The 26478-nt window shown below is 47.9% G+C and overlaps 1 protein-coding gene across 1 annotated transcript in view; it reads left to right on the top strand.

The window, feature by feature from the left end:
* rgma (repulsive guidance molecule BMP co-receptor a) overlaps positions 1-26478 on the top strand; it is a 46392-nt gene that overhangs the window by 8568 nt on the left and 11346 nt on the right. Inside the window, exons 2-3 of the mRNA XM_078241291.1 lie at positions 8595-8728; positions 20873-21381. Coding sequence (XP_078097417.1) covers positions 8595-8728; positions 20873-21381 — 643 coding nt within the window. The remainder of the gene's footprint in view (positions 1-8594; positions 8729-20872; positions 21382-26478) is intronic.

The following is a 26478-nucleotide window of genomic DNA, read 5'->3' as shown; positions in this document are numbered from 1 at the left end:
CTTCTCTCCTGGGCTTGGAAAGGAATTGACTTTCTTAAATTGCTGATCTGAGGTTGAGATTAAGACACATTGTTGAGGTGGAGTTAAAGGAGCTTTATTCTTTCTACTATGGTGCACCTGGCTTGGGAGTGCTTGATGTGGAGGGCAGCTTAACGTTACTAATGTGAAGAATGTTACACCGGTGAAGCAGGAGGATCACAAGAGATAGAAGCAGGAATAGGCCACCAGGCCCTTCAGGCCCGCCCCGTCATTCAATATGATCATGGCTGATCGATGCTGGCCTCAACACCTTTTCTGTGCCATTTCCCCTTAGCCCTCTATCCCTCGATCTATCAAATATTTATCCACCTCCACTTTGAATACTTCTAATGATCCAGCCTTCATTACCCTTTGGGGCAGAGAATTGCAGAGATTCACTGCCCTTTGTGAGAAGGCATTTCTACATCTCAGTTTTAAATGATCGGCCTATTATCTTGTAGCTATGTCCCCTTGTTCAAGACTCTCCCATTGGTGAAAACATCTCACCATCCACCCTGTCAAGCCCCGTCAGGATCTTATATGTAAATCTTTGAAGATTACCCAACTCTCTCAAGTGAACAGGAAGCAGAGAGTGTATTGGATTTGCTATGTGTCTAACTGACTCACGGTGAACTGAATCACTGCTTAACCAATAGCAGCTGCTGTCTGGAAGAGATTTGCTCCCAGATGCAATTCCTATCTCTTGTATCATTCCCCACTCCAAGTTTTCTCCATTGCTCTCCCGAAAGCACTCACTCAGTCCTGCTGTAAGGTTTGCCAAATAGTCAATCCATGTGCCGACCTAGGCACTGGCAACCTGCTCAATTGCAGAAGGTAGGGGAGGCCTAACCCTGGTCTGAAACACCACCACACACACGCACTTTCTAGGGGGTGTCACTGTCATGGGCTGGAAAACTGGCTGATTTCACTTCCCTCTCCACAGCCCAGGGGCACTAAGGACAAATTAAGTGCCCCTTTTCCTGCCTGTAAGTTACAGAACTTGTTGTCAAAGAAGCAAGTGCTCTGTCCTGGTGATACGCAATGGTGATGCCAACAGGCAAACAGCTGGCATGCTCCAACTCATCGTCTGCGCAGATGTTTTGATTCTTGACTTTGGTTTTAGGTGTTAGAGTTTCTCTGTATAATTCAGGGGAATGTCTAGGCAGCTCATAGATTGGTCATTGATAATTTGTCCGTGTAATAAGTCTGCGGAGGCAGAAGTCCCTTCACCAAAATCCCTTTATTTACAACTCTAACTAACAGCAGTACAAAGAGTGCGATCAGTTAGCAGTCTACCTCCGGGGCTGTCAGACAAATGGACACTCCCAGTTAAGTACAAGGCTAAGACTCCCTGATCGGCCTATCAATAGGATCCTTAATCAGGGAGTTCATATTCTAATAGGCCAACCTCAATGGGCTGATTGAAGTTATTATAATCCATGCTTGTTTTTCTGTTCTGCATGTAATTCTTCCCTCTCTGTTACTTCATCTGATTCTTATCAACATATCCTTTGATTCCCTTCTCCCTCCTGCACTTATCAAGTTTCCCCTTAAATACGTCAATGCTATTTACCCCAACCACACAGTAGTGATTTGATTTTGATTTGATTTATTATTGTCACACGTATTAGTATACAGTGAAAAGTATTGTTTCTTGCGTGCTATACAGACAAAACACACCGTTCACAGAGAAGGAAAGGAGAGAGTGCAGGATGTAGTGTTACAGTCATAGCTAGGGTGTAGAGAAAGATCAACTTAATGTGAGGTAGGTCCATTCAAAAGTCTGATGGCAGCAGGGAAGAAGCTGTTCTTGAGTCGGTTGGTACGAGACCTCAGACTTTTGTATCATTTCCCCGACGGAAGAAGGTGGAAGAGAGAATGTCCGGAGTTCGTGGGATCCTTAATTATGCTGTAGTGTTACTATTTTGATCATAAACTTCACATCACCTTTTGCCTTGTATCATAATTTCCTTTATCATTTAATCTCGCCCACCTTTCACTCCTCAAGCCTTCTCTTCAGTTCATTCTTATCTGCACTCCTTCCTCAAAAGCTGTATATCCACAGTGCCCCCAGTTCTGGTGAAAGGTCATTGAACTGAAACTTTGGCACTGATTTTTAACTTGATGTGAGCGAATGGGCAACATTGTGACTTGGTTACAGTGTTAATGTGGCTGAATGTTTCTGAAGGGAGGGACTGATGAGATAGAGGTTTCATCTAAGGAGGGTGAGAGAGAGTAGGGGTCAAACAGAACCAGTAGATACTGGGGGGAGGGAGGGAGGACCGAGGAGCAAGTTAGAATGTGAGTGCGTGCTGAGATGTATAACTGGAGGAGACGACTAGTGTGTAAAATGAAAAGGTAGCAGGAAGGTCTGAGAGACGATCTACAGACTTTACTTCCCAACTCATTCCAGCTCCAGCATTTCTTTCCCTTCTTTCCTTAATAAAAGAGTGACCACGTTTGCTTTCTTTATTTCCTCCTTGGCCCTGAATGGTGCAGTATAGATGGACACCAATTGTCCTCCAGACTTGAACACACAAATTAGGCTGACAATGCAGTGCAGTAATGGGAGAACATTGCATTGCTGGAGGTTGCAGTTTGGATTAAACAACAAACTTAGACTCTGCCTCCCTGTACCCAGATGAAATTAAAAGATTCCATGAAAATATTTGAAGAAAAGCGGTGTCTTGGTCAAGATTCCTCCTGCAACCAGCACCTGTATAAACACATTCTGTGGCCTTTCATTCAGTTTACCCTATGTGTGATCTTGCTGCGTGAAAATTGGCCTCTGCGTTTACTTACATTAGTGACTGCACTCCAAAAGTAGTTTGCGAAGTTTTAAGACATTTTCAGGATGTGATAGGTGCCACTTAAGAGAAGGTTCTCCTCATTTGGGGGAGTCTCACTTGCGTTATCAAGAGAAGCAATGCAAGTTGGCCTTTCCTGAGGGTGGCACAGTGGTTAGCGCTGCTGCCTCACAGCGCCAGGGACCCGGGTTCAATTCCAGCCTTGGGTGACAGTGTGTGTGAAGTTTGCATGTTCTCTCCGTGTCAGTGTGGGTTTCCTCCGGGTGCTCCAGTTTCCTCCCACAGTCCGAAAGATGTGTTGGCTAGGTGCATTGGCCATGCTAAATTCTCTGTCAGTGTGCCCGAACAGGCGCCGGAGTATGGTGACTAGGGGATTTTCACAGTAACTTCATTGCAGTGTTAATGTAAGCCTACTTGTCACACTAATAAATAAACTTAAACTTAAATAATATGTCCTTAGGTCATTCTGCATTAAATTGTGTCCTGCAACTCCCCATTAAAATGTTTTACAATGTGGAAAGTCGTGCGTAAGTGCCAGAAATGTAGTATTATGCCAGTGAAATCTCAGCATGTTCTGATCTCCGCACATTGATACAGCACCACATCAAATTGACTAGCAAACACAGACGAAAAAGTAGGAGGGACAGTGTAGCCCACCCACCTCCATATCGCAGCCAAACAAAAGCAAATCCAATTTGCTGAAGGAACGGGCTCATAGAATTATGATACCTGTATTGGCACAGTATAAACGGGCATCTGGTCTTGTGCCAACACCAGCCGTTTGATCTCCCCTTGATCTTGTGTCACCTTTATTTGTGCTCCACACTTTCACAATTGTTTTATTAACAGATTCCAGGATTGCAATGATGTTGGCCCTGTAAGCTCAAACCAGTTCTTCATGTAAGCCAAGCCAGAGTCACCCAAAATACCGTACTACCCTTTTGTCTCCCCAGCCCAGGTGTCTGCCCTATATTCTTGGATAAGAATGGGCTAGGTGACTACTGCTTTATTTAATTTAAACTGCCTTCTCACAGCTATGTTATTTTTAACTCTTTTTAAATTTGATTTGATTTATTATTGTCACATGTATTAGTATAGAGTAAAAAGTATTGTTTCTTGCGCGCTATACAGACAAAGCATACTGTTCATAGAGAAGGAAAGGAGAGAGTGCAGAATGTAGTGTTACAGTCATAGCTAGGGTGTAGAGAAAGATCAACTTAGTGCAAGGTAGGTCCATTCAGAAGTCTGATGGCAGCAGGGAAGAAGAAGCTGTTCTTGAGTCGGTTGGTACATGACCTCAGACTTTTGTATCTTTTTCCCGACGGAAGAAGGTGGAAGAGAGATAGTCCCAGGTGCATGGGGTCCTTAATTATTCTGGCTGCTTTTCCGAGGCAGCGGGAAGTGTAGACAGTCAATGGATGGGAGGCTGGTTTGCATGATGGATTGGGCTACATTCACGACCCTTTGTAGTTTCTTACTTTTTTGAGCAGAGCAGGAGCCATACCAAGCTGTGATACATCCGGAAAGAATGCTTTCTCTGGCCGACTCACTGTCGTCCGTGGCTAGCGCTCTCACCTCTAGAGTCAGAAGGTTGTGGGTTGAAATCCCACTGGAAGACTGAGTGGAGGCAGACACTCCAGCGCAATGATGAATTGCTGCACTGTTGGAGGTATCGTCTTTTAGTCAAGATATTTAACTGAGGTCCCCATCTGCCCCCTCAATTGGTGTAAAGGATCCCAAGCCACTATTCAAAGAGGAACAGGAATGTTTTCCTTGGTGTCCAGGGCAATATTTATCACTCAACAATATCACTAAATCTGGTCGTTTCCACATTGCTGTTTGTGCGGGCTTTCTGTGTGCAAATTGGTTGCACCTCTTGCTAAATTACAGTAGTGACTCCACTTTTAAAGTTCTCTATCCTCTGTAAAGTGCTTTGGGATGCTAAAGTCATGAAAGATGTGATTTATATGCGCTTTGGTGCCTGTTGAAGTCTACAAGATTATGAGTGGCATGGACAGAGTGGATAGTCAGAAGCTTTACCAGGATGGATGAGTCAATTACTAGCGGGCATAGGTTTAAGGTGCGAAGGGCAAGGTTTAAAGAAGATCTACGAGGCAGGTTTTTTACACAGAGGGTGGCCGGGTGCCTGGAACCCGTTGCCGGGGGAGGTAGTGGAAGCGGATATGATAGTGACTTTTAAGGGGCATCTTGACAAATACATGAATAGGATGGGAATAGAGGGATACGGTCCCCGGAAGGGTAGGGGGTTTTAGTTCAGTCGGGCAGTATGGTTGGTGCAGGCTTGGAGGGCTGAAGGGCCTGTTCCTGTGCTGTAATTTTCTTTGTTCTTTATAAATGCAAGTGTTTCTCTTTAGCTAAGACTCTGGTGATGATAACTCTCTATTGGTGACTTTGTTCCCTTTTCCGGTTCCTCTCTTCCATTTTCTCCCTTATTACCCAGATAGCGTAATGGCAATCTCACTGGATTAGTAATCCAGAGTCCCAGGGTAATGTTCTGGGGACCTGGGTTCGAATCCCACCGTGACAGATGGTGAAATTTGAATTCAATGAAAATCTGGCATGCAAAGTCTAATGATGATCATTGATTGTCACCTGGTTCACAAATGTACTTTAGAGAAGGAAATCTGTCGCCCTCATCCGGTCTGGCCCACGTGTGACTGCAGAGCCACAGCAATTCTTCAGGAGTGGGCAAGAAAGGTTGTGAGGCCCACACCCCATTGTTACCTACACTCAGGGTGGCAGGTGGGGGCAATAGAATTGGCCCGGGCATCCCTGGGACAAGGGCTATAATGTGGACAAGGGCTATTATGCAACCAGCATAGTCAAGAACCCCACGCACCCCGGACATTCTCTCTTCCACCTTCTTCCATCGGGAGAAAGATACAAAAGTCTGAGGTCACGTACCAACCGACTCAAGTACAGCTTCTTCCCTGCTGCTGTCAGACTTTTGAATGGACTTACCGTGCATTAAGTTGATCTTTCTCTACACCCTAGCTATGACTGTAACACTACATTCTGCGCACCCTCCTTTCCTTCTCTTTGAAGGGTATGCTTTGTCTGTATAGTGCGCAGGAATACTTTTCACTGTATGCTAATACGTGTGACAATAATAAATCAAATCAAAATTAAAGTCAGGCACCCTGATCGCCACCCAGTGATTGGGTATCAGGTAGAAAGAGGATCACGTTCTGCATTGATTGATGCTTCTGTGGTGGAATATCAGCCGACTCACAGCTGGGGCATTGGAGCAAGGTTGCTTTGGGCCAGTGGCATGCAATGGAACCAAGTCCTGGCCGCGCCACTGCCTTCACAGCAGAAGAAAAGATTCTGGACCAAATGAACTGCCAAGTGTAATGGCACAGTGGTTAGCACTGCGGCCTCACAGCGCCAGGGGGACCTGGGTTCGATTCCCGGCTTGGGTCACTGTCTGTCTGCTTGTTTTTCCCCGTGCCTGCATGGATTTCCCCCGGGTGCTCTGGTTTCCTCCCACAGTCCAAAAGACGTGCTGGTTAGGTGCATTGGCCATGCTAAATTCTCCCTCAGTGTACCCGAACAGGCGCCGGAGTGTGGCGACTAGGGGATTTTCACAGTAACTTCATTGCAGTGTTAACGTAAGCCTACTTGTGACACTAATAAAGAAACATTAAACTTTAATGACATTCCAGGTTTTTAAAACTCCACTTTTCCTTTTAAAAATAAACTTAGAGCAAAAAAAAAGAGAAATCCTTCCAACCACTTGGCTCAAAGTTAAAGCTGTAAAAGGACCTGGCTTTGTTCTTGCCGTTAATGGCACAGGTTGTTGCCTTGTTGGATTGATATATTTGTGCTCACATTTCCCAATTTTCTCTCATCTGGTTTTAAACAGCATTAAATATATTTAAAGCATCCGTCAAGAGAATGAGAGATTTCTGAAAAAAAAATCTATTGAGGAAACAATAATGATCTCTATAACTTGGGGTTAGAAACCAAAGTCAAGCTCACTGCTTGATTCAAGTGTATCTTACCAACTCCCAGCCCTCCCCTTTGAATGGGTGCCTCTGATGGTTTTGTGGGTAGGTGGGTTGTTGTACTGAGGCAGCTCAAATTGGCGAGATGCAGGTTATCTTTCTGGCCCTGTGTTGACCCAACAGCCTCTCTCTCTCTCTGTCTCGAACCTGCCTGAAACCAGTCCCATGCTGGATGAGTGCAGACACCCCGTCATATTGCTGGGTTTACGCAGTGCAAAGTAAGAGCTCCAATGCAGGTTCTCCATCGCTGCAGGAGCCAGGATCCCCGGGAGCTTTCTGATTCCCAAGTGTTCATTCATTTTCCTAACAGCCAACAGGCTCCAGTTCAGGCGATGTTAAGTGCCGTGACTCCTAGTCACACCCTGAACTGGCAACCATGAATTATAGTTTTCAAAAAGTCAAAAGGGCCAAAGTAGGAAAGAAGCACGACTTGAAAATACAATTCAAAGGAATTAAATTGATTTTCCAGTTCTGAATGTAGTGCTATGCAACTGCTTCTAAATCAAATGATCTCGCTCTTGCCAGAGTCACAATGGGGAAACCTTTCTCTTCCGTTCTTTGTCAGCCCGTCTATCATTCTGTTTCTCTCTCCCAGTACCCTCTCTTTCTCTCTCCAGCCTTTTCCTTCTGCCTCTCTATCTCAGGGTTGCTTTTCCCTGATGTCGTTTTGAATTTCTATCTTTCATGAGACAATTCTCCCTCCCTCTCTCTTTCTCCCTTTCACATTCTCCGGAAATAATCTGTCTCTTTTTAAATCTCCGTCAGTTCCTCTCTGATTCTGAAACTCTGACAATTTTCACTGCTTTGTCTTCCTCTGCCTACCTGTTTATCTGACTGATTATATCCATCTCTCTCTCTCTCTCTCTGACTGATTCTTTTTCTCTCTGGTTGATTTCTCTCACTTTCTGATTCATTCTTTTTGGCTGTTGTTTATTTATTCCTCTGACTGATTCATTCTCTCTCTCTCTGATTCTCTCTTTTTTCTTTCTCTGATTCTCTCTTTCTAGTTGGTGATTTCTTTCTCTCTCTCTGATTCTCTGGCTGGGATTTTTCTCTCTGATTTTCTTTCTCTGATTCTCTTTCTCTCTGGCTGGTTATTTCCCTCTCGCTCTCTAATTCTCTCTCTCTCTATTTCTCTCACTCTTTCTATTTCTCTCTGATTCCCTCTCTGCTGATTTCTCTCTCTCTATCTCTGTTTCTCTCTGATTCTCTCTCTCTATTTCATTATCTCTCTAGGTGGTAATCTCTGCTGATTCCTCTCTCTGTCTCTCTCTCTACCTTTCTCTGATTCTCTCTCTGCTAATTTCTCTCCCTATTTCTCTCTTTCTCTCTCTGTCTCTCTGCTGATTACTCTCTCTCTCTCTCTCTGTCTCTCTGTGATTCTCTCTGCTGGTTTCTCTCACTCTCTCTGTTTTTCTCTTTCTGTGTTTCTCTCAGTTCTCTATCTCTGCTGATCTCTCTCTGTCTTTTTCTCTCTGTGTTTCTCTCTCTATCTGTAATTCTCTCTGTCTCTCTGCTGATTTCTCTCTCTCTGTTTCTCTCTCTGCTGGCTGCCTGCTGACTCTAGGCGGAGTCAATCTCGCTGCTGCAGCCCCATTCGCTCAGTGGGAAGGAAGGAGGATTGTCCCTGGACACGGTTGATTGATGGGCTTGTGGAACACTCGGCGGGTCTCTCTCTTTTTCTCTTGCTGGCGTGTGTGTGCTTCTGATTTCTTTATTTTTCTGCCTCTCTCTCACTCAGGAGGAGCAGAGTTGGAGAGTTGGAGTTCTGCGGGATCCCAGTCCGGGCTGGATGGATGGGAATGGGGAGAAGGGACGACCCATTAGGGCATCGAGTCCTTCGAATCCTGATCATTGTCCTGTGCCTCCCAGCAGGTAAAGCAAAGACATTCCACTGCACAAAGAGAACTTGCTAAATCTCAAGACTTTTTTTTGTGTGTCTAAAGTTTGCCTCTTGCGTGGGCTGGTCTCAGAATGGGTCCAGATTTCAGATCCAGTGAAACAAATCTTTCAGACAGCTCCGAGATTTGATTTCTTGCCACGAAAGAAGTAACTTAAACCGCATTTGAAAAGTTTTTTGGAAAGAAAATGAAGGCTGTTTAAAATTTCAGCAGCAGAGTATAAGACTCAGCTATCCAAGGGAAAATTCAGAGGAAAGTTTTGCAAAAGTTGTAGACTTTCTTTCAAGGGAGAAGTTGATCTTTAGTAGGGGGGAGTGAGGGGGGGGGGGAAGGAGTTTTAAAGTTTTTTTGCTTTGCGATTGAGGCGGGTTAATAAAATCTAATCCCAACAGTGCTTTTTGACGTCTTAAAGTTGGCGATGCGTTGGTGTAGAAAAATCTGCTTTCAGAGTTTGAATCTGAACGCGACCCCTCACATTCTTAAGTGTTTTCTTTTTGCTCAGTGAGGGTCTCTTACAAAGACCCCGACTTTTAAAAAAACAAAATTGTTTTGTTGGGGGATGGGGAAGCCAATGGCAACTTCCCAAAAAAAACTTCAGAAACTTTTCTGAAAGTTTTATATAAAAAAAACCCATGTGTCCCAAGTCCCAACTCCTGTGACATTTTCTTTAAGAAGTTACAAAACAAACCATTTTAATATAAACGGATTGTTCTTCAATGTTTTGAATTTTCACCAGAAAATCTCTCAATACTGCTTTACCATCACCTTCCGTTTGTATTAAATAAGAGTTCCAGCAAAGCAATGCTAACTTTAAAGATTTGGAGTGGAAATTGACCCATCTCCGCTGATAAATGTATCAGAAATCGGTCCATTCATTAATTTGATTAAAACGCCCACAGGGTTAACATTAGCACGATTGCGGCTAATTCGTCATTAGATGGACTCGGATAGAATTGATTTCGCTGCCTTCAATGGCAAAACTAAATCAACAGAACTACAAACAACCTCGGCGCCTTTCATTGCCCTGTATCTGTTAGAAAATTGTTTTAAGGCTAGCAAAAACTGAGTATAAACTACAGCAAACTTCCTTTGAGTTAGTTTATTAAGTTGGTACCAGAAAAGAAGTACAGCAAACTTCCTCCCACACAGGAGATCGCAACATCGTATTTTTTTTTTGAAAAGTGCAAGTTCCAGAATCCAGTGTGGAAAGAAATGCAACTCTGGGTTTAAAAAAAAGTATCAGTCTGCACTTGTTACTTGCAAGAGGCAGCAATTCTTCAGGTTGTATTCCAAAGCAAGATTCTTGATAGGGTGTTTGCAATCCCTCGGTGCTTGTATTTTAGTTAAAATATTTGGAACTGTTATCAGTCAGGGAAATTGCAAGATTTGAATTGAAGCTGTTTCAGCCTTTTTTTTTCTACCTATATCCATGAGCCAGGAAATACGATGGCAATTGCTGTGATATGTTTTTTTTGTGGGGGGGTGGGGGTGGGGGGGGGGGGGGGGCGCAGTGATTTTGTGTATGTGATCTGTGCAGATCTGACTGTGTATTGTATCTATTCAGAGCCCTGCTTACTTTTCAAATTCATGAATATGCTGCTTTTCAAATCTTTTCCTCCAACTCTTTCCCTCCCCCCTCCCTCTTGAAGTTGCTTTTGAGTCCATTGTGGGAAAATCTAAGTGGCTTTTATTGAAGGCTTTGTAGTTTAAATTCAATGGCCCACAGATTGCCCAGTCTTTCATTGTAAGGGGGAAAGTAGCCACTAATTTGCATATTGTTATAAATATTTATTTTGAAAAGGGTAATGTATTGTATTCACTGATTTTGAGATTAGCCATTTATTTAAAATCACAACCCCCCCTTGATAAAATACGAGATTTTCATTCAAAGCACAGTAATATATTTCTTTGCAGTTGTTCAGTGAGAATTGCTTCAGAATAGAACTGATTGTTGCTTTGAAAGCTCTTTTCCATTTGTTATTTTTAAATGCACGACGCAATGCTGTAATTTGTGGGAAAGTATATCCGTGTTAAGCGAGTGGTGTTTGCATGTCTTGACTGCCCTCAGAATAACACAGTTCTGTCCTGGCTCCCATTGCAGTTGCGTTACCCTTCAGTGTACAGCCCTCTAATTCACAGCATATGTTCAACTGTCAGGGCCTGTGTTGCTGTGTTTTTTTAAAGTTTATTGATTAGTGTCACAAGTAGGCTTACGTTCACACTGTAATGAAGTTACTGTGAAAATCCCCTAGTCGCCACACTCCAGCGCCTGTTCGGGTACACTGAGGGGGAATTTAGCACGGCCAATGTCTTTCAGACTGTGGGAGGAAATCGGAGCACCCGGAGGAAACCCACGCAGACGCGGGGAGGACATGCAGATTCCACACAGACAGTGACCCAAGCCAGAAATCGAACCCGGGTCGCTGGCGCTGTGAGGCAGCAGTGCTAACCACTGTGCCACCATGTTAGCAGGGCAGTCAGAATGCTTACAATTGGCTTCAGTGCTCCTGGGCTCGGTAGTGAGAAAGACAGTGGTTAGCACTGCTGCCTCACAGCGTCGGGGACCTGGGTTCAATTCCGACGACTGTCTGTGTGGAGTTTGCACGTTCTCCCAGTGTCTGTGTGGGTTTCCTCCGGGGTGCTCCAGTTTGCTCCCACAGTCCAAAGAGTTAGGTGGATTGGCTGTGTTAAATTGCCCCTTAGTGTCAGGGGGATTAGCAGGGTAAATACACGGGGTTATAGGGATTGGGCAGGCTCAATAGGCCAAATGGCCTCTTTCTATACTGTAGGAATTCTGAGAAGGCGAGATTTGGAAATCGGCCAGTGTTCCTGGTCCTGATGCCATTCCCGGATTCCCATTCCGGCCTCAGGTGGAATTGACTTAGTGGTGAAGCCCCCTTTGTTGAATAGCCTGGCACACCACAGCTCACGTACGTGAAGAACACCTACTTAGACGAAGCACCAGAGGGCAGTTGACAGCTGCAGAGTCCGTGCCAAGGGGAGGGAGAAGTTAGAATGGAAGAAATGGGACACACTCCATCGAACCTGCTTTGGTACTCAGCACAATCACGGCTGATCTTGGGCTTCAACTTAATTTTCCCGTTGGCTCCCCACATCCCGTAATTCCCCGAGAGACCAATAAATCTGTCTATCCCAACCATAAGTGTATTCAATGATGGAGTCATTAATCAAGGACTCTGAAGGAAAATTCACGCCAGTTATCTATTTCTGAAATGTGGCTTTCTCTCGAACCTTAACCCTAAAGGCTTTTGTACAGAGATCAAAATGATTAACCTCAAAAAGCAGCACTCACCCACAGGTGAAAAGTAACATCCTTATTTCAGAAGCATACCTTGTTTAAGAAGGGGTGGCACGGTGGCACAGTGGTTAGCACTGCTGCCTCACAGCGCCAGGGACCCAGGTTCGATTCCCGGCTTGGGTCACTGTCTGTGTGGAGTCTGCACATTCTCCCCGTGTCTGCGTGGGTTTCCTCCGGGTGCTCCGATTTCTTCCTACAGTTTGAAAGACGCGTTGGTTAGGTGCATTGACCCAAACAGGTGCCAGAGTGTGGCGACTGGGGGAATTTCACAGTAACTCCATTGCAGTGTTAATGTTAGCCTTACTTGTGACAAAGTAAAAACAAGTTTATTTATTAAATTTGTTTCGTATAAAGAATAATTGCAATTAAAAATGCATTGCTTGGTTTCGATATTGTGGCCGGTGGATTTAATTTAGGAAATTAAGTATGAATCAATATCTTTCTGGGTGGCATGGTGACACAGTGGTTAGCACTGCTGCCTCACAGCAAGAAGTTTAACAACACCAGGTTAAAGTCCAACAGGTTTATTTGGTAGCCTCACAGCGCCAGGGACCCGGATTCGATTCCCAGCATGGGTCACTGTCTGGTGGAGTTTGCACATTCTCCACGTGTCTGCGTGGGTTTCCTCCGGGTGCTCCGGTTTCCTCCCCAGTCCGAAAGACGTGCGGGTTAGGTGGATTGGCCATGCTAAATTGTGCCTTAGTGTCGGGTAAATGCATGGGGTTATTGGGATAGGGCCTGGGTGGGATTGTGGTCGGTGCAGACTCGATGGGCCGAATGGGCTCCTTCTGCACTGTAGGGATTCTATGATTCTATGTCATGCTTTGCAGCAGAAGACTTAAACAAGCATGATGCTTTTCCTGTAGTTATGGACAACTAAATGTGTTAATGTTTGACCAGAATTTGAAGTCCTGTTAGCTCCATTGCTTCAGTGTGGTGCTTGGTGACACAGAACCGGATAGCTCCAGGTTAGACCTCTTTACTGTGCCGGGTCAGCAGGTTCCAATTCTGGACGGTGATGGCCTGAGCTGGAGAGAAGGGGAAAGTCAGCTAGGGTTCCCCACTGCTGATTTTAACACCCTAACCCACCATGGGAATGCTTGTGCTGGAGCGCATTTGGTAAGAGAAAGTTTGACTTGACTACAATACCCTCGATGGCCAAATAAGCAATCACAACTCAGGGTGGCACAGGGGACACCAACTCCAGTGTCTTTGCTATGTCATTGGCGGCCTTGCCCTCAGCCGCCTATGCCCGAAGCTCTGGGTGCCCCTTCCTAAACTCTCCACCTCTCATCCTCCCCCCAGATACCCCTTAAAATCTATCTTTCTGACCAAGCCATTGGTCCCCTGCTATAATAGGATGGCACAGTGGTTAGCACTGCTGCCTCACAGCGCCAGGGACCTGGGTTCGATTCCCGGCTTGGGTCACTGTCTGTGCCGAGTTTGCATGTTCTCCCCGTGTCTGCGTGGGTTTCCTCCGGGTGCTCCAGTTTCCTCCCACGGTCCGAGAGACGTGCTGGTTAGGTGCATTGGCCGTGCTAAATTCTTCCTCAGTGTAACCCGAACAGGTGCCGGAGTGTGGCGACTAGGGGATTTTCACAGTAACTTCATTGCAGTGTTAATGTGAGCCTACTTGTGACACTAATAAATAAACTTTTAAAAAAACACTCACGGATGAAGTATCCCTTTGGACGAGGTACTGGAAAGTATCCACAGAGCCCCACCCCGTGAGAGTTGTCCCTTTTAGGGAGGAGTGAGAGAAAAAATGGACGAGGCGACACCTTTTTAAAAGTTACCTTTAATAATTATCCTTTTACTTACACGTTTTGAATTTTTTTTTGTTTGATTACATCATTTCCTGTCGGCATTATCCGCCTGGTCCAGCTGTTCCTGCCGGTTATATTTCAGAATCTGCTCCTGAAAGTGGATAGAAACAGCTTGACTGACACAGAATCATAGAATCCTACAGTACAGAAGGAGGCCATTTAGCCCAGTGAGTCTGCACTGACAATAATCCCACCCCAGGCCCTCTCCCCACACATTTTCCCCACTAATCGCTCTAACCTACTCATCCCGGGACAGTAAGGGGCAATTTAGCATGACCAATCAACCTAACCCGCACATCTTTGGACTGTGGGAGGAAACCGGAGCACCCGGAGGAAACCCACGCAGACACGGGGAGAATGTGCAAACTCCACACAGACAGTGACCCAAGCCGGGAATCGAACCCCGGGTCCCTGGCGCTGTGAGGCAGCAGTGCTAACCACTGTGCCACCGTGACGCCCACCGACACTCTCCCACTTTGGTCTGAATTGAAAAAAACTCCTTCACTCTCAATCTGCCACTTACACCCAGGATTAGGGTCAATGGTCAGAATTTTCCCAAGCTGCTGCCGGTGGATTCAGTGGCGGGCGGAGGGGAACAAAGAACAATACAGCACAGGAACAGGCCCTTCGGCCCTCCAAGCCTGCACCGATCATGTGTTCCTAACTAGACCACCCGTTTGTATCCCTCTATTCCCTCGAGTGGAGGGCGGGGACGCCAAAAAGAACAGTTTTATGCTAGCATCAATTTCCCGCGGGATCCTCCGCCAGTTCCCGCCGTGGTATATTGTGAAACCTACTGACAGCCAGCGTAAAACCCAATTGCAAACCGCTCATGGGGTGCAGGTGGAGGCTCCGACCACCTCCACCCGAGTCACCACGGGAAAGCACACTGGGGCACGAATCTGGCAAAACATGGCGTCTAAATATCAGGCCTCACCTGAACAATCCCGGGAACTGTCTCCAGAATTCAGGATGGATACTGCCAGCAACCCTGGAACACCACAGCAGGGGGTTGGGGGTGTGGGGGGTGGGTGGCTGGTGGGGAGGGGGTGCAGGCAGGGGGGTGGACCTTCCAGATTCGGTGACCTGGAAGGGGGTCCATCTTCCAGCCCCAGAATGTTCCTGGAGACCCGTCCTCTTCCCTCAGTAGTGGGTCAGAGATGTTGGGCGCCTCTCCAATATGGCAATTGGATTGGACGATGGACTACCTGCCGCCAGGTCTGTCCCGCCATGGCATACAGCGCAAAACTGTCAGATCATAGAATCCCTACAGTGCAGAAGGAGGCCATTCAGCCCATCGAGCCTGCACCAACAATCCCACCCAGGCCCTATCCCTGTAACGCTATGTATTTGCCCTGCTAATCCCCTTGACATTAAGGGACAATTTAGCATGGCCATTCCAACTAACTTGCACATCTTTGGACATAGTTGCATTATTAATGAGGTGGGTGGAAAATCCTGGCCTCTGCAGCGGGAAAAACTCCACATTCCCACCCTGACACGGCACTTAGTCCCAGGATGGAAGAATTCCACCCAATGAGGGAGACCTGCTATGGAGCTGCTTGCTGGACATCTTGGTGCCCGTCCGAAATCTGATCTCTTTCCCCTCTGCTGTTCCATGCCTGACGTGAGTGGCACAATGCTGGCTCTCTCTCTAAATCCATAACATCATTCTCTAACAGAGCAGAGTCTACTTGTGACAAAGATGGAGTGTAAAATCGAGCGATCTGTTCAAAGTCCACCTTATTAACGTCAGGTTGCCCAGGGCTTGAAGCTGCAAAAACAAGGGCTGGTTTTTCAAATGGCAACTTGTGCCCTAAATATGCCAGGTTCCAATAGCATAGGTGCCTCCCTGATACTTGGTCTGGGGGCTCCTTTACCTGGGCAGTGGATGTCAGCTGAGGGCTGGCCTCATAGCTGCATTGTCTGCCGAGATTCACACTTAAGCATTTGCCAAGGGCCGTAGGACACTGAGCAGTAGTGGGATTTGCTGGTTGATTATTCTCCTCGCCCTGGGGGCTGGTTGAAGGCAATTTCAGCATCTCAGCTGCAGTCACTTTGAAAGCAGGGATTAACCCTGGGACCTCTATGTTCTGTGTAGCTTAGTACCTCACTGGGCAGTAGGGGAGCTCCATATGAATGGCTTATTAGGAGGACTGCTAAGGGCACAGAAAGACCTTTATTGCCGAAGAATACAATTTGCTTTCATACAAAACCTTGTAGAGCTTTTTCAAATTGTTGACATAAATCTATTATATACCATAATACAGGTCGTCAGCGAGAGATCAGTTCTCGATAAACCTACTTTAATCACTTCACAGCCGTTCATCATGCAGTGTGCATACCAACTCAGAACTCCCATCTCCAGATTCAGATGACAGTTATAAGGAGCACCCGCCTTGCGCTGTGATTTGTGGTGTTGCCTTGAATCCCTGGAATTAGATTGTCGTGTCTTAATCACTGCCAGCTATCCACTTATTTGAGACGTAGTCCCTCATTTTGAAAGCTAAGTGGAAGGGTCAGGACCCATAGTGCAGGCCGTCCCCAGGGTTGGAGAGACCAGGAGAGAATCATAAGAATGATGCAGCACAGAACGAGGCTTTTCAGCCCAGTGTACCCGTGCCAGTGCTTTGAAAGGGCTGTGCAGCCACTTCCATTCCCCTACTCGTTTTTTTTCCCCCCCGTAGCCCTGCCAGATATATAACCAATTCCCCTTTCCACATTGCCACTGAACCTGCCGCACGATGGTTAGCACTGCTGCCTCACAGCACCAGGGACCTGGGTTCGATCCCGACTTGGGTCACTGTCTGTGTGGAATCTGCATGCTCTCCTCGTGTCTGCGTGGGTTTCCTCCGGGTGCTCCGGTTTCCTCCCACAGTCCGAAAGCTGTGCTGGTCAGTTGCATTGGGCGTACTACATTCTCCGGCAGTGTAACTGAACAGGCGCCAGAGTGTGATGACTAGGGGATTTGCACAGTAACTCCACTGCGGTGTTAATGTAAGTCCACTTGTGACTAAGATGTGCGGGTTAGGTTGATTGGTCATGCTAAAGTGACCCTAGTGTCAGAGGGATTAGCAGGGTAAATATTACAGGAATAGAGCCTGCATGGGATTGTGGTCGGTTCAGACTTGATGGGGCGAATGGCCTCCTTCTGCACTGTAGGGATTCTATAATACTTGTGACACTAATAAATAAACTTTTAACTTTACCTCCACCTCAGATTGTGTGCTTCAGGCCATAATAACTTGCCGCCTACACCTTTTAATTTTCCTTACCTCCCTTCCTTTGTTGTGCAAATTAACCTCCCGACAACGGAACCAGTTTTTCCTTATTTTCACTCTACCAAAACCCTTCTCTTGTTTTTTTTTTAAGAGAAGGTTAGGGAAATGCAGAAGTGATGGTGGAAGTGACAATGAGATTGTGGCTTTAACAATTTTTAGAAGTCTTGAAAAGAAGGAGTGAGAGAGCTCAGAGGGGGGGACGTAAGGCGTCCTGCAGTTTGGAGGCCCCTTCTGAGAAAATGCTTTGCAGAATGAAGAATGTTGATTTTAATTCGGAAGGTTTTGGCTCCGAGGAGGAAGCACGTGTGGGACAGAAATACAGTGTCTGTAAAGATGAGATGAAAAGAGAGGGTGGAGAATGGCTAAAGCTGGGAAAACGGTTCTTGGGGGCCTTGAATTTAGGAAACAATTTGTAACTTTTTAAATTATGGGCGGCACGGTGGCGCAGTGGTTAGCACTACCCTGCCTCACAGCAGGAGCTTGAGGCTCCGAAAGCTAGTGCTGCCAAATAAACCTGTTGGACTTTATTAACCTGGTGTTGTGAGACTTCTTACTGTGCCTCACAGCACTAGGGGCCTGGCCTCGGGTTACTGTCTATGTGGAGTTTGCACGTTCTCCCCATGTCTGGGTGGGTTTCCCCCCCCGGGTGCTCCAGTTTCCTCCCACACTCCAAAGCGGTGCGGGTTAGGTTGATTGGTCATGCTAAATTGCCCCTCAGTGTAAACGGGGATTAGCAAGGGTAAATGCACGGGGTTAAAGGGATAGGGCCTGGGTGGGATTGTTGTCGATGCAGGCTCGATGGGCCAAATGGCCTCCTTCTGCTCTGTAGGGATTTTATGATTCTGTGAAATGGGGGAAGCAATGGCATAGTGGTATTGTCACTGGACTGGTATTCCAGAAACCCAGGGTAATGCTCTGGGGACCCAGATTCGAATCCCACCCACAGCAGATGGTGAAATTTGAATTGGATAAAAATCTGAAATTAAAAGTCTAAACACTGACTATGAAACAATTGTCATAAAAACCCATCTGGATCACTACTTTAGGGGAGGAATTCTCCTGCCCTTGCCTACATGTGACCAGAGCAAGTTGGTTGACTCTTAAAAGTGCCTCCTCAAGGACAATAAATGCCTACATCCCATGAAAAAATTTACAAAAACGGAGCTGCGACTTCTTCCAAAACCCCAGCCTGGCAAGATTTCAGGTACAGGAAACGTTGTGTTTATTCGGCACCCACTCAACCAGAATTCTCTGCCAATCCCCTAATATGAACCGTCACTTCACCAACCAGATGAAATTACAAAGTTATTTCGATTTATTATTGTCACATGTATTGGAATACAGGGAAAAGTATTGTTTCTTGTGCGCTATACAGACAAAGCATACCGTTCATAGAGTACATAGGGGAGAAGGAAAGGAGAGGGTGCAGAATGTGTTGTTACAGCCATAGCTAGGGTGCAGAGAAAGATCAACTTCATATGAGCTAGGTCCAAAGGATGACGGCAGCAGGGAAGAAGCTGTTCTTGAGTCGGTTGCTACATGGCCTCAGACTTTTGTATCTTCTTTCTGACGGAAGAAGGCAGAAGAGAGTATGTCTGGGGCGGGCAACAAATGCTGGCTGCTTTTCCGAGGCAGCGGGAAGTGTAGACGGAGTCAATGGATGTGAGGCTGGTTTGCGTGACGGACTGGGCTATGTTTTCTGGAGGCCATATCTATATGCTGTATTATTTTCTACTTTAGTATATGTTTTAATGTACTGGTAAAGATTAGGAGTAAAAATAATACTGTTGTTTACTTCTTAAGTACTTGCAGATTGGTTTATGCCACAACTATAGCGCTGTATTCCATCAGTAAATGGAACTCTCCGTTAACCAGCACGACCCATTCCAAACATGCCAGAAAATACAGATTTTACTGTACTTGGATATTTTTTACCGTGGCTTTCCTCAATGATGATGCTGGGTTCTGCAGCCAGTATAACTAAGACTCTTGTTCAGTGACTTGCTTTGGCCGTAAGAATCGGGTCCGTCCATTGTGCAATATTCTTTATTCATTCCTTCAGATCTCTGCCACTGTCTGTAACAGATCTGCATTTGCAGTGCCTCGTAGCATCGTGCAGCCAAAATGCTCTCTCCAGACACTCAACTGCTGTGTCTAACACCTCCAAGTGGCAATAGTGTGCTGTATTGAAATAACATGCATCAACTGCACCCCCTCCCCCCACACCAACCCCCCCAACCCCATAATCTCCACACTCAACGTTACCCACATCAAATCATGCCCAGAGACCGGGAGATACATAAAGCTTCCTATTTCTGTCTCTTCCTCTCAATCTCACCCCTACCACTGGAAAGAGCCTTATTTATGTCTGGTTGAGACGGAGAGCTCAGGGGTCGAGTACGAATCACAGCAAAGTCTTCACCATTACCACAGAGCCGTGAGTGGACGTTTCTTTGCTATCTCAGTATCACAATGTCTGTGAACATTAAGTCAATGCTTAACGGGTAAATGTTGGCAATGTTAAGCTAGGGAGAGGTGACACGTTCAAAAATTGCTGGAAAACCTCAGCAGGTCTGACAGCATCTGTGGAGAGAGACTAGACCCAACATTTGGATCTCTAAACGTTGGCTCTATTCTCTCTCCTCAGATGCTGTCAGACCTGCCGAGATTTTCCAGCATTTTCTGTTTCTGTTTCAGATTCCAGCATCCACCTTTCTATAGAGCAGACATGTTCTTAGGCTGAATTCCAGGCACGCCCCTGGTGAGATAAGGCTGCTACAATTGGCCTCATTAACCGGGGTGACAGTGGACTAGTCACTGGACTCGTAATCCAGGTTAATGGATTACGAGTCCAGTGGGTTCAAATGGGTTCACCCCGCAATGGCAGCTGGTGGAATTTGAATTTAATTATAAAGGGTGGCAAGGTGGCACAGTGGTTAGCACTGCTGCCTCACAGCGTGAGGGACCCGGGTTCAATTCCTGGCTTGGGTGACTGTGCGGAGTCTGCACGTTCTTCCCGTGTCTGTGTGGGTTTCCTCCGGGTGTTCCGGTTTCCTCCCACAGTCCGAAAGACGTGCTGGTTAGGTGCATTGGCCGTGCTAAATTCTCCCTCAGTGTACCCGAACAGGCGCCACCCGGAGTGTGGTGACTAGGGAATTTTCACCGTAACTTCATTGCAGTGTTAATGTCAACCTACTTGTGATGCTAATAAATAAACTTTAAATCTGGTCTCTGATAACTGTGACAGCCATCATTGTAAAAACCCATCTGGTTCGCCCATGCCCTCCACGGAAGGAAATCTGCCTTCCTTACCCTCTGTGGCCTACATGTGACTCCACCACACCCACAGCAATGTGGTTGATTCTTAACCGCCCTCTGAAAAGGCCTAGTAAACTGCTCGGCCTAAGGGCACTTAGGGATGGGCAACAATGCTGGCCTTGCCAGTGACGCCCACATCCCGTGGAAGAATAAAGAAAATAATACTTGGAGGCAGGAAGAAAAAGGAACGGAATTTCCCAGCGGCAATCCTATCCCAGTTATTCCTGCTGGGGTTTCTGCTGAACTGTGCTGCCCTCACGGTTAAATAGCAAATCCAAATGATCTGCCCCATGGAGGGAGAGGAATGCCTGGAGAAGAGGGATAGGGAAATTGGGAAGAAGTGTTAACAGTGTTTGTCTCTGTTTTCTCCGCAGTCAGCTGTCAGTGCCGGATTCTGAAGTGTAATTCCGAGTACCTGTCCGCCACTTCCGGACTACACGTGGATGCTGAAGAATCGGTGGAGTTTTGCATCGCGTTGCGAGCCTATTCCCAGTGCACCCGGAAGACGGCGCGCGCCTGCCGAGGGGACCTGGCCTATCACTCCGCCGTCCACGGCATCGAGGACCTCATGAGCCAGCACAACTGCTCCAAGGTGGGGCCCACGCACCCGCCGCCCCGCACGCAGCCGACCTCCCTGGACTTCATGGTGCACTCGGACGCGCCCGAGATGTGCGACTACGAGAAGAGCCTGCAGCAGAAGACGCCGCACCCGAACTACACGCACTGCGGCCTGTTCGGGGACCCCCATCTCCGCACGTTCACCGACGACTTCCAGACCTGCAAGGTCCGTGGCGCCTGGCCGCTCATCGACAACGACTACCTGTTTGTCCAAGTTACCAACGTTGCTGTCGTCCAGCGATCGAGCGCGACCGCCACGAGTAAGGTGAGAACGATGACCGATACGTAACGATAAACCGTGTACAGGACAAAGACAACTTTAGCCATCATTGAATTTGCACAGAAGCGATTTGAGATTCTAGTCTCAGAATGCAGTCCGCTTGTGTACTTTAATAACTGAACAGTTCTTGCTTGTATTGGCAAGGTTAAGTGGGGCAACACGGTGGTTAACACTGCTGCCTCACAGCACCAGGGACCCGGTTTCGATTCCTGGCTTAGGTCACTGTCTGTGCAGAGTCTGCACGTTCTCCCCGTGTCTGCGTGGGTCTGTCCCAAGACCTCAAGAAACTACAAAGGGTCATGACCGAAGCCCAGTCCATCACTCAAACCAGTCTCCCATCCATTTACACTGTCCACATTTCCCACTGCCCGGGTTCGATTCCCGGCTTGGGTCACTGTCCGTGTGGACTCTGCACCTTCTCCCCGTGTCTGCGTGGGTTTCCTCCGGGTGCTCCGGTTTCCTTCCATATGAAAGACGTGCTGGTTAGGTGCATTGGCTGTGCTAAATTCTCCCTCAGTGTACCCGCACAGGCGCCGGAGTGTGGCGACTCGGGGATTTTCACAGTAACTTCATTGCAGTGTTAATGTAAGCCTACTTGTGACGCTAATAAATAAACTTTAAACTTTTTGAAGTTATATTTACAACAGTGTTTGGCAACACACACCAGCACAGCAATCTTACCGAGATGGCAGAACGTCACTAAGATAGTCCAAGTAATCTTAACCAGTTGCCTCCAGATAGTTTATTAACACCACAACTGACTTTCATTGTGAGTGGAACGCGAGAGCAGAACCTTTCCAAGTGATCCACAGAGTGGGTGTGTGCTTCCTACAGCAGTGGCGAGCCCAGCCAGTGTGTGGTAAAGTTTTGATTTAGCCTCTGCCACACTGTCTGGTCAGAAGCAAGTGTTTGAAACACTGCCCGGCTCTTGCGGGCGAGGGCAGGGGAGAGACCAAGTCCAGACTGTCCACTCCTTGAACCCTGCTGGAAAAGACTCCTGGAATAGACATGGGATGTGAAAGAAAGGAGAGAGGACATCTGTATTTATATAGCTCCTCCCATAAGACATAGGAGCAGGAGTAAACCATTGGGCCCTTCTGGTCTATCATTCATCAAGACCTATGGGATATGGGGGGAGGGGGGATCAGGATATTGAATTCGATGATCAACCATGATCAAGATGAATATCGGAGCAGGCTCGAAGGGCCGAATGGCCTCCTCCTGCTTCTAGTTTATATCACAGCTGATCTTGTATCATAAATCCACTTTTCCAAAGTGCACTAAATCCCTTCATTCCCAAAATTTTATAGAATCCCTACAGTGCAGAGGAAGGCCATTTAGCCCATCAAGTCTGCACTGACAACATTCCCACCCTATCCCCATAACCCCATGTATTTATCCCGCTATTCCACCTGACATTAAGGGGCAATTTAGCATGGCCAATTCACCCAACCTGCATATCTTTGGACTGTGGGAGGAAACCAGAGCACTCGGAGGAAACCCACGCAGACATGGGGAGAAGGTGCAAACTCCACACAGTCACCCGGGTCCGGAACTGAACCTGGGTCCCTGGCAGCAGTGTTAACCACTGTGCCACCGTGCTGCCCACGGGGTTGAACGTGGGCATGATACCACCCACAGTCGAATATCCTGTCACGGCTCAGCTGAGTACTGACACGTGAATAATAATCGGTCAGGCAACTTACCAACACCCCTGAAGCTGCAGCGTTCTGTGTCAGCAGCTTTGGGGGAAGAAAGTGCGGGGATTGGCGGGGGGTTGTGTGGAGGTCTGTTTTGCGTTAAGCCTTGGCGGTGTGATGCGAAGTATTTGATTTAGAGAATGCGGTGTTGCTTGCTTGGCAGGGTGGGATCCCCGCTTGACACTCGGTGTCTGTGGGGTGCGAGAGGTGCCGCTTGCTGCCTTGGCAAATCCACCGAAACCTTTGGACCAAGTGAAAGGAGACTGGGGATGCATCAATCAGTTTGCTGCCACACATTTGCAAAGAGTGACGCGGTTCTGTTTGGACTGCGGTGTTCTGTAATGCTGTGAGGGGAAGTGGATTTAAAACTCAAAACTGCAAAAATCCCCAGAGATAGTCACAAGAGTTTCCTCGATATTAACATCACTCTTCAGCTTAATTCATTCTCAACAGTTGACGGTTGATGAAAGGTGTTTAGGAATTGAATTTAAGGGGAATGAGTGGAACCTTTCTATTTTTTAAAAAATCATTGCATCACGCATGAATAATGAACACCTTTGGACTGTGGGAAGAAACTGGAGCCCCCGGAGGAAACCCACCCAGACACGGGGAGAGGGTGAAAACTCCACACAGACAGTGACCCAAGTCCTGAATTGAACCTGGGTTCAATTATGGGGAGACGATGGCCTAGTGGTATTATTGCTAGACTATTAATCCAGAATCTGCTCCAGGGACTCCGGGTTCCAATCCTGCCACAGGAGATGGTGGAATTTGAATTTTAAATAAAATACCTGGGAATTAAGAGTCTACCGATGACCATGAAACCATTGTCAATTGTCGGAAAAACCCATCTAGTTCACTAATGTCCTTTAGGGAAGGAAGTCTGCCGTCCTTACCTGGTCTGGGCCTACATGTGACTCCAGAGCCACAGCAATGTGGTTGACTCTCAACTGCCCTCTGTCAAGTCAGGATGACCCAGACTTGAAACGTTGGCTCTATTCTCTCTCCAGAGATGCTGTCAGACCGGCTGAGGTTTTCCAGCACTTTCTGTTTTTGTCTCTTGACTTCTTCTCCGGTTATCTCAGTATTTCAATTCATGCACACTCTAATCTTTTCCGATCAACCCTATTCCTCGATGGCATTGTGAGGTTGCAGTCCAATGGGTTGATGTTGGTGTGAGTTGGCGAGCCTGTGTCAATGTGCCAACTTGCTCAGCATCGAAACGAAAACCATTCAAAACCAGTGCTACTGGGCAGTTCGTGCCCTTTGTGTGCCTAGCACCAGACTTGTGAAAGAACTGCTTCAGAATTTCTCACCGGTTGAAGCCAGCGGGATCTTCCAGTCCTGCCGATGGCGTACTCCCGTTGCAGGTTTCCTGGCAGCGAGGGGAGCATTTGACAGGAAACCCCAATGGCAGGACCAGAAGATCCTGCCGCCTCGTGGCAGATTGTGGAGAGAATCCCGCCTATTGTCAGAGAGTGCAGAAGCGAAGAGGAGGCGCAGAGATCACAGAATCACAGAAGCCCTACAGTACAGAAAGAGGCCATTCGGCCCATCAAGTCTGCACTGACCACAATCCCACCCAGGCCCTATCCCCACATCTTTTACCCACTAATCCCTCTAACCTACACTAAGGGGCAATTTACCATGACCAAACAACCTAACCCGCACATCTTTGGACTGTGGGAGGAAACCGGAGCACCCGGAGGAAACCCACGCAGACACGAGAAGAATGTGCAAACTCCACACAGATAGTGACCCAAGCCGGGAATCGAACCCAGCTCCCTGGAGCTGTGAAGCAGCAGTGCTAACCACTGTGCTACCGTGCCACCAACCGGCCCATCCAATCAACCAGTCAAACAGCACCGGCCCTGCACACGGCAGTCTGTAGATCACACATTGGACTGATCAGCCAGAACCCACTGAACTGGAGGGGAAGCTAATGATCCTCAATCTCAACAGACCGCCTGTGAAGAGGAGGACGAATGTCAATGTTAGTGTGAGTTAGCGTGTGAATGTGGGTGTGCAAGAGGGCGGGCATGAATGTGGGTGTGCAAGAGGGCGGGCATGAATGTGGGTGTGCGAGTGGGTGGGTGTGAATGTGGGTGTGTGTGAATGTGGGTGTGAATGTGGGTGTGCGAGAGGGCAGGTGTGTGAGAGGGCGGGTGTGAATGTGGGTGTGAGAGGGCGGGTGTGAATGTGGGTGTGAGAGGGCGGGTGTGAATGTGGGTGTGAGAGGGCGGGTGTGAATGTGGGTGTGAGAGGGCGGGTGTGAATGTGGGTGTGAGAGGGCGGGTGTGAATGTGGGTGTGAGAGGGCGGGTGTGAATGTGGGTGTGAGAGGGCGGGTGTGGGTGTGAGAGGGCGGGTGTGAATGTGGGTGTGAGAGGGCGGGTGTGAATGTGGGTGTGAGAGGGCGCGTGTGAATATGGGTGTGCGAGTGGGCAGGTGCGAGAGAGGGCGGGTGTGAATGTGGGTGTGAGAGGGCGGGTGTGAATGTGGGTGTGAGAGGGCGGGTGTGAATGTGGGTGTGAGAGGGCGGGTGTGAATGTGGGTGTGAGAGGGCGGGTGTGAATGTGGGTGTGAGAGGGCGGGTGTGAATGTGGGTGTGAGAGTGGGCGGGTGTGAATGTGGGTGTGCGAGTGGGCGGGTGTGAATGTGGGTGTGCGAGTGGGCGGGTGTGAATGTGGGTGTGCGAGTGGGCGGGTGTGAATGTGGGTGTGCGAGTGGGCGGGTGTGAATGTGGGTGTGCGAGTGGGCGGGTGTGAATGTGGGTGTGCGAGTGGGCGGGTGTGAATGTGGGTGTGCGAGTGGGCGGGTGTGAATGTGGGTGTGCGAGTGGGCGGGTGTGAATGTGGGTGTGCGAGTGGGCGGGTGTGAATGTGGGTGTGCGAGTGGGCGGGTGTGAATGTGGGTGTGCGAGTGGGCGGGTGTGAATGTGGGTGTGCGAGTGGGCGGGTGTGAATGTGGGTGTGCGAGTGGGCGGGTGTGAATGTGGGTGTGCGAGTGGGCGGGTGTGAATGTGGGTGTGCGAGTGGGCGGGTGTGAATGTGGGTGTGCGAGTGGGCGGGTGTGAATGTGGGTGTGCGAGTGGGCGGGTGTGAATGTGGGTGTGCGAGTGGGCGGGTGTGAATGTGGGTGTGCGAGTGGGCGGGTGTGAATGTGGGTGTGCGAGTGGGCGGGTGTGAATGTGGGTGTGCGAGTGGGCGGGTGTGAATGTGGGTGTGCGAGTGGGCGGGTGTGAATGTGGGTGTGCGAGTGGGCGGGTGTGAATGTGGGTGTGCGAGTGGGCGGGTGTGAATGTGGGTGTGCGAGTGGGCGGGTGTGAATGTGGGTGTGCGAGTGGGCGGGTGTGAATGTGGGTGTGCGAGTGGGCGGGTGTG

The sequence above is a fragment of the Mustelus asterias genome, chromosome 24, assembly GCF_964213995.1.
Source record: "Mustelus asterias chromosome 24, sMusAst1.hap1.1, whole genome shotgun sequence".
Lineage (NCBI taxonomy): Eukaryota > Metazoa > Chordata > Chondrichthyes > Carcharhiniformes > Triakidae > Mustelus > Mustelus asterias.
This window is presented reverse-complemented; position numbering and strand designations above follow the sequence as displayed.